The sequence below is a fragment of the Lutra lutra genome, chromosome 7 (genome assembly GCF_902655055.1).
Source record: "Lutra lutra chromosome 7, mLutLut1.2, whole genome shotgun sequence".
NCBI lineage: Eukaryota > Metazoa > Chordata > Mammalia > Carnivora > Mustelidae > Lutra > Lutra lutra.
The window spans coordinates 49,934,510-49,946,067 of record NC_062284.1 but is presented as its reverse complement, the minus strand read 5'-3'; the positions used below and the strand labels follow the sequence as shown (position 1 = coordinate 49,946,067).

At 39.7% G+C, this 11,558-nt stretch overlaps 1 protein-coding gene across 1 annotated transcript; it reads right to left on the bottom strand.

Moving 5' to 3' along the window:
- Positions 1-9,894: 9,894 nt before the first annotated feature.
- LOC125105201 (olfactory receptor 10G2) lies at positions 9,895-10,851 on the bottom strand. Its single transcript, XM_047738413.1, has one exon. The coding sequence runs from the start codon at positions 10,849-10,851 to the stop codon at positions 9,895-9,897; it is 957 nt and encodes a 318-aa protein (XP_047594369.1).
- Positions 10,852-11,558: the final 707 nt, after the last annotated feature.

Here is an 11,558-nt window from a genome sequence, read left to right as displayed (position 1 = left end):
GATTTTAGATCCATCTTTTTTGTTCCTCCATTTTTTTTTAAAGTAAGCTCTACATCCAATGTGGGGTTTAAACTCCTGACCCCAAGATCAAGAATTGCATGTCCTACTGACTGAGTAAGCCAGGTGCCTTGATCCATCTTAATGGGAACAATGAGGGATGGGATGTAGTTTTATTTGTACTACTGTCCTTATTAGGTTTGATCTCATTCCAGTTGCAGTTAAGTTTTCCTCCATTTTTTAAATAAGTTTTTCCACATTTAATAAGTTTTTCCTCATTTAGCTATAAAGGTTAATAGGATGACTTCCTTTTTGCCTCTGATGTGTTATGACCATCTTCCTTGTGGTACTGCCATTATCCTAGATCTCCAAGTGTGAAGCTTGGTATTCACTGGATGAACTTCTACTTACTCAGAGTCATTAATAACCCAGATGTAGCTCTGACATGCATTAAATCCTCTTAATAAAAAAGGTGCAGAGAAAAAGAAGAATGTGGCATGAAGAGAACGGAACAGGACCCTGATGAAAACTTCATGGACTAGGGTGATAGGAACTCACAGAACGATGACATATTACTTTTGTGTATATTCTCATGATCCTTAGAGGAGTTAAATGACAGAGGAGTCCCACAGCTGTATAGTGCTAAAGTAAGGACCCCAGGTCCTTTGGTTTTATGGTTTCCAGTTCAGTAGTATTTACATTTTACTTAACAAATAAGCCAAAATGATGGAGTAAACCATGTTATTTCAGGATGCTAAATCATTAGATGTTTTCAGAACTCATTGGCATTATTAATCCCCAGTGTCCTGAGGCCATAGCTTTGTCTGTGATCTGAATAACAATTTTAAGAGTTTGATGGTTCATTCTATCAAAGATTCTAAACTGGTGTTGCTGCTCCATTTTTAAACTTAGATGTAAAATTAAGTGCAAGTTCTAAAATTAAACAAGAGTCAATATTTGTTACTATGCATCTGTGAAGTAGACCATCTCCTTTCCTTGTCAGGCATTCTAGCACACTGAACCTTTCTTTGGGAAGTAGACCATTGCCTGGGGGCATAGCAGTATTTTTATTTTACAGAGATTTAGAGTGTGAAGGTTTTTATACAGTATGTCTTTGAATTGTGATAGGATAGTAAATATAAAAAGTCTACTAGTATAAGCATGTTTTAAAAAGATGTGGGAATAATTAGTGGATCACAAAAGGATTATATATACCTATAAAGTTGATCATTAAAAATTTGTTAGTGACTGATCTGAGGAGGGGATCAGGTACTTCTCAAACGAGGCAAAGGGCACATTGACACTTTGACCCCATTTTGGCAGATGATTTTTGCTTAATTCTGGTCCCAAATACATACTTAACTCCAGTCATCTATCTCTCAAATAACCATGAAGTATATACAAACATACAAACAAAAAAAGGTTTTGTTTTTTTTTTTAATACTATTGACTCAGTAGACTCTCTTTTAATTTATAAAAAGCATGTCGGGGGGGCACCTGGGTGGCTCAGTGGGTTAAAGCCTCTGCCTTCGGCTCAGGTCATGATCCCAGGGTCCTGGGATCAAGCCCCACATCGGGCTCTCTGCTCCGCGGGGAGCCTGCTTCCTCCTTTCTCTCTGCCTGCCTCTCTGCCTACTTGTGATCTCCGTCTGTCAAATAAATAAATTAAAAAAAAATCTTAAAAAAAAAAAAAAAGCATCTCAGGGGCACCTGGGTGGCTCAGTTGGTTAAATGTCTGACTTTAGCTCAGGTCATAATCTCAGGGTCCTGGGATTGAGCCCTGTGTTGGGCTCCCTGTTCAGCAGGGAGTCTGTTTCTGCCCTCTGCCCATGGCACTGCCCTCCACTCAAGTTCTCTCTCTCTCAAATAAATAAATATTTTTTTAAAAAAAGCATCTCAAATATTTAGAAAACTTAGATGATCTATTGCCATTTTCTGAATTTTCTAATAAGACATGTAAATTGGAAAATGATATAGAGGAATAACATTATAATGAATATATACATATGCAATGAGATGAGAAAAATTTGAATTACTAAGTCTGAGAAATGAGATAAAACATTTCTATTAACATGTAAAACCTTTGTTAGAACAATGAATTTGACATGTCTAACATATTCACTAACATAGAAAGGAAATTACAATTTTACTCCTATCCATCCTGTCTTACAGGTGGGGGAAGGGAGCTGATAAGGAACAAATAGCAAGGAGCAGATATGAAACCACCATAGAACTCTAGATAGTCTTACCTGTTCTGGTTGGTATGCAATCTAAGCAATGAATGAACCTCTGAAGAAAGGTAGCTTTGGATAAATATGTAACCAATAAAAGTCTTGTGGAAATAAGGTTATCTTGATATAAAGTAGCTAAAAGGTAGCTGCATAGTCTTAATAGAGTAGTAAAGAGAATTTCTGTAAGAGCAGGAAAAAAAAATTATTGAATAGACAAGGAAAGACATTGAGAGCTGAAGTGACCGAGAGGGAAGAAACCCTTTGCACAGTGTATGGACCCAACATTTATCTATATCTGAAACTTACTCTGTGTTCATCAATATTTGGGAGTATCTTCCTCTATCTTCCTCTCTTTTCAGCTCTTCTTCACATCAGGATCAAATCCTGTGGGTGATGATGGGTTCTGGAAAATGGGACAGGACAATGGCAAGTGTTACTTGGGGGAGAGAGAATCCCCTTTATCCGCAGGTGTCAGTATCCACAGAAAACCCTCTTTCAGTCTGAGAGAAGGGATAGAAGTCTGTTCATAGAGAGATTTCAATGGTTTTGGATCCCACAGGGTCAGCAGTAGTTGTTGTGAAGAGCTCATGGCAGGAGACCTAATTAGGCAGTTCTGGCTGGGTCAAAATGGAGGACCAAATTACTGAAAGTTGATTTATTTGCTTGTTTATTTGTAAACATCCTACTCCAATTGCCTTATGCTGGGGGAAGAGTTGTGACCCCTGGTGAAGGTAACTGCTAAGGTTGATCTCCCTTGTGTTCTGTTACTTCTTTTATTTTCCCCAGAGTTGATTAGGGTATGTGAGACATGTAGCTGGGGGAATATTGTAATAGGACCCCTGTGAGGAGACAAGACCAAAATCTTGGTTTGTTTCCTGGGATACTTAATTTTTAGCTTTTTCCGATTTTGTAACATCAGCTGGGACAAAATCTGTGGGGCTCATAATGCTTGTGGATGATTTCATATCTGTGATTTCTTTTCTCTTCCAAAAAAGAAATTTTAGAAAAACAAAACAAAACAAAACAAAGCAAAAACCCCCCAAAACTAGTGTGGTTGTTACTAGTCATGGATGTCCTCTTATTGCCACATTCACATATTCTGAAACTTATCTTGTTTTGGAACAATAAAAGATAAGGAAATAGAGGACTTAAACAACAATAAACCAGTTAGACCTAATAGACTATACAGAATATTCTACCCCAAAACAGAATACACATTCTTCTCAAGTGCACATGGGACAGTTTTCAGGGTAGACCATATATTAGGCCACAGATTAAGTATCAATGTATTTGAAAAAGATAGACACTGCACAAAATATGTTTTCTGATCATAATGAGATTGTTAGAAGTTAGTAAAAGGAAAACTGTAAACTAGAAAATTCACAAAATTGTTGAAATTAAACAACACACTTTTTTTCTTTAAGCAAACTCTATGCCCAATGTGGGGTTTGAACTTAGGACTCTGAGATCAAGAGTCGCATGCTCTACCAACTGACCCAGCCAGATACCCCCAAAAAATAGACTTAAAAAAAACCATTTTATTTATTTGTTTGTTTATTTATTTTAGAGAGAAAAAGAGAGAGAGCCTGGGAGGGACAGAGGGAGTGGAAGAGAATCGAAGCAGACTTCCTGCTGAGCATGGAGCCAGATGCTGGGAGATCATGACTTGATCCAAAAATCAAGATTTGGACACTTAACTGACTCAGCCACCCAGGTGCCTCCAAACAATAATTTTTTTTTTTTTTTTTTTTAGATTTTATTCATTTATTTGACAGAGAGAGACAGCGAGAAAGGGAAAACCAGCAGGGGGAGAGGGAGCCCAACGCAGGGCTCAATCACAGGGAGGCAGGCTCCCCGCTGAGCAGAGAGCCCGATACAGGGCTTGATCCCAGGACTCTGGGATCATGACCTGAGCTGAAGGCAGAGGCTTTAACCCACTGAGCCACCCAGGCGCCCCCTATTTTTTTTTTTAAAGATTTTATTTATTTATTTGACAGAGAGAGATCACAAGTAGGCAGAGAAGTGGGCAGGGAGAGAGGAGGAAGCAGGATCCCTGCTGAACAGAGAGCCCCATGTGGGGCTTGATCCCAGGACCCTGGGATCATGACCTGAGCCGAAGGCAGAGGCTTTAACCCACTGAACCACCCAGGTCCCCCCACAATACACTTTTAAACAACCAATGGACCAAAGAAGAAATCACAAAGGAAATTAGAAAATAAAGATGAATGAAAACAATATGACATACTCAAACTTATGGGATACAGTGAATGTAGTGCTAAGGGGAAACTTAGAACTATAAATGTCTACATTAAAAACCAAGAAATATGGTGCCTGGGTGGCTTAGTCATTAAGCATCTGCATTCTGCTCAGGTCATGATCCCAGGGTCTTGGGATGGAGCCCCACATCGGGCTCATAGCTCCGCGGGAAGCCTGCCTCTCCCTTTGCCGCTCCCCCTGCTTGTGTTCTCTCTCTCGCTGTGTCTCTGTAAAATAAATAAATACAATCATAAAGACAAAGACAAAAACAAAACCAAACAACAAAAACCCCCAAGAAATATCTTAGGTGCCTAGCTGGCACAGTGGATAGACCATGTGACTCTGGATCTCAGGGTTGTGAGTTGGAGCCTCACATTGGGTGCAGATATTACTTAAAAAAGAAACACACACACACACACACACACACACACACACACACACACACCCCGCAAATCAAATCAAACAAAAAATGAGAAAAATCTCAATTAACAATTTACTGGGACATCTAGCTGGCTCAATTGGTAGAGCATGCAACTCTTTTTTTTTTTTTTAAGATTTTATTTTTATTTATTTGTCAGAGAGAGAGAGAACACAAGCAGAGGGAACAGCTGGTAGAGAGAGAAGCAGGCTCCCCACTGAGCAAGGAGCCAGATGTGGGATTTGATCCTAGGACCCTGGGATCATGACCTGAGCCAAAAGCAGACATTTAACCAGCTGAGCCACCCAGGCCTCCCAAGCATGCAACTCTTGATCTTGTGAACTCATGAGTTCAAGGTCCATGTTTGGTTTAGAGAGCACTTAAAGAAAACTTAAAAAAAATTATTAAAAAATTATAAAAACAACTTACCTTTAAAACTAAAGGATCTAGAAAAAGAAAAATGAAATACAAAGTTAGCAGATGGGAATAATAAAATATTAGGACACAAATAAATGAAATAGAGAATAGAAAAACAATAGAGAATGTCAATGAAAAGGATCAAAGAAATTGACAAAGCAAAAAAAAAAGAAATTGACAAAGCTTTACATAGATGCACTAAGAAACAAAGGTGGAACACTTAAAGCACTAAAAATCAGTGAAGAAAGTGGGGATATTACTGTCACTTTTATAGAAATAAAAAGGATAAGGGAGTACTATGAATGGCTGTATACCAAAAAATTGGATAACCTAGATAAAATGAACAAATTCCTAGCAATACGAAACCTCCCAAGACTAAATTGTGAAGAAACAGAGTCTGAAAAGACCTATAACTAGTAAAAAATAAGTAATAAAAAATCTCCCAACAAAGAAACGCCCTGGTCCTGATGCTTCACTGGTAAATTCTACCAAACAGTTAAAGAAGTACTATTAATACCAATCCTTCTCAAACTTTTCCAAAAATTGAAGAGGAGTGAACACTAACTCATTCCATGAGGCCAGCATTACCTTGATATCAAAGCCATAAAAAGACTACAAGAAAACTACAAACCAATGTCCTTTTTGAACATTGATGCAAAAATCCTCAATAAAATATTAGCAGCAGAATTCAGCAGCATATTAAAAGGATTGTACACCAAGACCAAATATAATTTATTCTCGAATGTAAGAATGGTTCGACATATGAAAATCAATGTATGTTACATCAAGAAAATGAAGGGGAAAAAACACATGATCTCTCAATAGATGCAGAAAAAACATTTGACAAAATTCGGTACTTTTTCTTGATTAAAAACACTTAAACTGGGAATAGAAAAATAATCACCTCATCATAATAAAAGCCATATATGAAAAACCTATAGCAAACATCGTATTCAATGGTAAAAGGCTGAAAACATATCCTCTAGGCTCAGGGACAAGGCAAGGACCAGGAACAAGGCTTGTTTTCACCACTTTTATTCAACAAAGTACTTGAAGTTCTAGCCAGGGCAATTAGTAAAATAAACAAATAAATAAATAAATAAATGTCATCAAAATTGGAAAGGAAGAAGTAAAATGATTTGTTTGCTGTTATGATTTTTAATATTTAAAACCCTTAATATTATACACATACAAACACAAATGGTTAGAAATACTAAAAATGAATTCAGCAAAGTAGCAGGATACAGAGTCAACACATAAAGATCAGTTGTATTTCTATACATAATGCACAATCTGAAAAAGAAATTACAAAAATGATTCCATTTAAAGTAACATCAAAAAGAATACATGTTGGGGCCCCTGGGTGGCTCAGTCATTAATCGTCTGCCTTCTGCTCAGGTCATGATGGGGGGGTGCTGGGATTGAGCCCTGCATAGGGCTTCCTGCTCAGCGGGAAGCATGCTTCTCCCTCTCCCGCTTTCCCTGCTTGTGTTCCTTCTCTCGCTGTCTCTCTCTGCCAAATAAATAAAATATAAAAAAAATACATATTTAGGAATTAAAACTTAACCAAGGAGGTGAGAGGTTTGTACAATGAAAACTGCAAAACATTGTCTAAAAAATTGAAGAATTTTAAAGAAATTTAATTAAATTTAAATTTAATTTCACAAATAGATGGAAACACACACGATGGCCATAGATTGACAGACTTAATATCATTAAAATGTCAATACTTATGGGATGCCTGGGTGGCTCAGTTGGTTAAGCAGCTGCCTTCGGCTCAGATCATGATCCCAGCGTCCTGGGATCGAGTCCCACATCGGGCTCCTTGCTCATCAGGGAGCCTGCTTCTCCCTCTGCCTCTGCCTGCCATTCTGTCTGCCTGTGCTTGCTCTCTCTCCCAATCTCTCTCTCTGACAAATAAATAAATAAAATCTTTAAAAAAAAATAAATAAAATGTCAATACTTAAAAAGAGTCAATACTGCTCAAAGTGACCTACAGACTCAATGTAATCCCTCTCAAAATCCCAAACGACAGTTTTTTTTTTTTGCAGAACTAGAAAAACTCATCTTAAAATTCATATGGAATCTCCAGGATCCCTGAAGAGTCAAAGCAATCTTGAAAAATGTTAGAAGGTGGAGGACGGTCGGTAAAATATCCTCCAGCTGAGAAGTCACTTTAAGACTGAAAAATGAAGTAAGTCATAGTATTTTATTCAGGATAACTTACTGACAGGACGTGTGGGGGATGGAATCGATAGGGCTGGACAATCCAGGTAGTACACGGTCATTCTCCACCCTCATCTTCCACTGCTATTCTCTACCCAAGCCAGAACTTAATCCCATTTTTATAGAGAGGGGCATGGTGGTGAGGTCACAGGGTAGTTATCCAAAGTGGAACCATCTCTGTGTTAGAGGATCTCTACTACTTATCTAAAGAGGGGTCTTCTGTGCATCAGTTGTCTCCACTAATTACCTAAAGTAGAGCCTTCTGTGTGCCTCTTTAGGAATGCTCAGAGCAAGTCTTCCTGGATTCTGGTGAGGACATACATTAACCTCCATGGGGCTTGGAATCTGTAGCCTGGAGAGAGGTCATTGAGCAAGCATGAAAAATATAGAATTACTGTTGTCAGCATTCCTACAAAAAAGAACGAAACTGGAAGATTCACATATTCTGATTTTAAAACTTAACGACAATGCTATAGTAACCAGAAGTGTGTTTTTGGCATAGAGACACACAGATCAATGAAATAGAATAAAGATCCCAGAAATAAACCCTTGAAGATGTAGTCACATGATTTTTTAAAAAAGAATTATTTATTTATTTGACAGAGAGAGACAGAGTGAGAGAAGGAACACAAGCAGGGGGAGTAGGAGAGGGAGAAGCAGGCTTCCCGCCAAGCAGGGAGCCCGATGTGGGGCTCGATGCCAGGATCCTGGGATCATGATCTGAGCTGAAGGCAGATGCCTAACAACTGAGCCACCCAGGTTGCCCCTAGTCTCATGATTTTTTGACAAGGGTACTGAGACCATTCACTGGGGGAAAGGACAGTCTTTTCAACAAGTGGTGCTGGGAAAACTGGATAGTGACACAAAAAAATGAAGTTGTACCCTTACCTAACACCATATGCATAAGTTAACTCATCAAAGATCTAACTGTAGTGACCTAAACCAATACAAGTCTTAGGAGAAAAGTTAGGACAAAAACTTCACAATATTGGCTTTGGCAATGATTTTTTGGTTATGACCTCAAAGGCACAGGTAGCAAAAGAAACATAGACAAGTTTGACTTCATGGAAATTAAAAATGTACATTAAAAAACACTATTAACAGAATAAAAAGGCAATCCATAGAATGAGAGAAAATATTTGCAAATTATATATCTGATAAACAATATCCAGAACTGCTAAATCTCATCAACAACAAAAAATGAAAAATCTTATTCAAATATGGGCAATAGACCCAAATGGACATTTCTGTAAAGAAGACCTACAAATGTCCAACAAGCGCATGGAAGGATGCTCAACATCACTTGTCATTCAGAAATGCAAACCAAAGCTACGGTGAGGTACCACTTCAGACCCATTAGGATGGCTGTTATTAAAAACAAAACAAAACAAAACAAAACAAAACAAAACAAAACAGAAAACAAGTGTTGGTGATGCTGTGGAGAAAAGGGAAGCCTTATCCACTCTTGGTGGGAATGTAAGATGCTGTAACCATTGTCCTTCATTTTCTGGAAAGAGCTTTTCACACTTGCTCTTATATTTTAAGTGAGTCCTGTCTTCCCAGCTTTTTTCAAGTATTTTCTTGTTCTTCCAATAAGACGAGGACAGGTCACAGTGGGTAAGTCGAGGTCATTTCATATCACACTGGCCTGGTCAGAGGGATGTTGTGTGAGTAACTGTCCCACTGAATGACTGACCAGGTGCCTTCCAGATCTTTGACTATTTGACATTATGATAACTAGCCAAAAGTTTTTCTGGATACTTTGGACAATTTAGATGTAGTTCAGAAGTCTTTTCTGGTGCTGTTTTAGCTTAAAAAAATTGCTGATTGAGTGAATTATTAATAAGGATGAGATAAAGATGCTGTAATAAAGTAATCCAATTACAAATCAGTGCTTTAAAGAATTAGAGGTTTGTTTTCCTCTCACTTAAAATTCTGAAGTGAATGTTCCAGGTTAGAAGGTTACTCATCTCCTCGATAGGTGCAAAGCAATCCCGAATGCCTAGAGGCTTTGGGAAAACATGAGTGAGGCAATGGATGAAGGGTGCTGGGGCAGCATTATACTGGTTTCCCCCAAATTTTCCTGGAATAATCCCCCTCCTCCTCAGTAGAGTATTTATTCCTCATATTCATTGTTTGTGTAGAATATGCTTTCTCCTGAGAGGTGGGTCAGAAAGTAAAAAACAGTTCTGGCCAAGTTATTGAGGTTAAATATAGCACTAGAAGCTTCTTCGTAGAATTACATTCAGTCCAGCTTAAGCCAGCATCTATTTTGGAATGTTTGTCACACACAGCAGTAGCTGAAAGGTGTGGTAACAATCACGAAGCAGGTAGTCCCTGAGCCTGTAGTTACTTATTTTCACTGGTGGCCCCTCGACCTGCTGTTATTCTCTTCAGAGCAGACTTCACTTCCTGGTTCCTCAGGGTATAGATGAGGGGGTTCAGAAACGGAGTGACAACAGTGTAAAACACAGCCACTGCTCCATCCAGGGGACTCTTGGAGCCTGGCCTAAGGTAGATGAAGATACAGGGCACATAGTAGACAGTGACCACGGTTAGGTGGGAGCCACAGGTGGAGAAGGCTTGGCGCCGCCCATTGGCAGTGCGAATCTTCAGGATGGCGTGGACTATGTTGGCATAGGAGAGCAGAATTAACATGAAGCAACTGGCTGCCACCACCCCAATGTCCACAAAGGTCATGAGCTCATTGATGGTTGTGTCAGCACAGGCCAGTCTCAAAACCGCAGGGATGTCACAGAAAAAATAATCCACCTGGTTGGGCCCACAGTAGGGCAGACGGAAGGTCAGCGTGGCCTGGATTGACCCATGGATGGAGCCAGCCACCCAAGCTCCAGCCAGGAGGATGGTGCATAACCTCCCATTCATGAGCACGGGGTAGCGGAGGGGTTGGCATATTGCCAGGTACCTGTCGTAGGCCATCAAGGTGTAGAGGAAGCACTGGGTGCTGCCCAGGAAGTGAAAGAAAAACAGTTGAGCCACACAGCCCCCAAAGGGGATTGCCTTGCTGGTGGGAGTAAAGTTTAGAAAAACTCGAGGGACGATGACTGAGGAGAGCCACATGTCCAGGAATGAGAGCATGGCTAGAAGAATGTACATGGGACGAGCATGGAGCTTTGGGTCAGTCCACACGGTGAGCAGAATGAGCAGGTTCCCCAGCTGAGTCAGGACATAAATGTTGAAGAAGACCAGGAAGAGGAGGGTCTTCAGACTCGGGGGATGAGGTAAGCCCAGGAGAATGAAGTCTGTCACCACTGTGTCCAGGGATGTATTTTTGGTCTCTCCCATGTCTTTCTGTAGTCTGCTAAGATGAATGGTGAAGTCAGACAAGGGAAATACACATAAGAGGTAGTGAGAGAATGCTTCCCTCTAGGAGAGAAATAGCGAACAGAGAACTTCTCTATTTAATTTTATTTATTTTTTTTATTTTTTGAAAGATTTTAATATTTGAGAGAGAGAGGGAGAGCACAAGCAGGCAAGGGAGAAGCAAGCTCCCTGTTGAGCAGGGAGGCAGATTCAGGGCTTCATTCCAGGACTCTGAGATCATGACCTGAGCCAAAGGCAGACACTTAACTGACTGAACCATTCAGGCGCCCCAAGAACTTCTATACTTTAAAGTGGAAAGCATTTGCCATCAGTCATCTGTGTTTGCTCTGCAAGACAAGCCCTCAGAGGCTAGTTAGTCTCTAGGTGTCCTGAAATGCTCCTCCTTCTTTTTTTTTCTTTTTAAAAAAGATTTATTTGTTTATGAGAGAACGAGAGAGAGAGAGAGAGAGAATGAGCTAGGGGAAGAGACAGAAGGAGAAGGAGAAGAGAGAGAGAATCTCAAGGTGACTCCCAGCTGAGCATGGAGCCTGACAAGGGTCTCTATCTATGACCATGGGATCATTACCTAAGCTGAAATCAAGAGTCAGACACTTAACCAACTGAACCACCATGGTACCCCTTGAAATTATCCTTCAACGGGAGACATTATTACAAGTATTGGAAGGCCA

Excerpts from the sequence above, each read along its gene's own strand:
- LOC125105201 (XM_047738413.1), bottom strand. The coding sequence starts at position 10,851 with ATGGGAGAGACCAAAAATACATCCCTGGACACAGTGGTGACAGACTTC.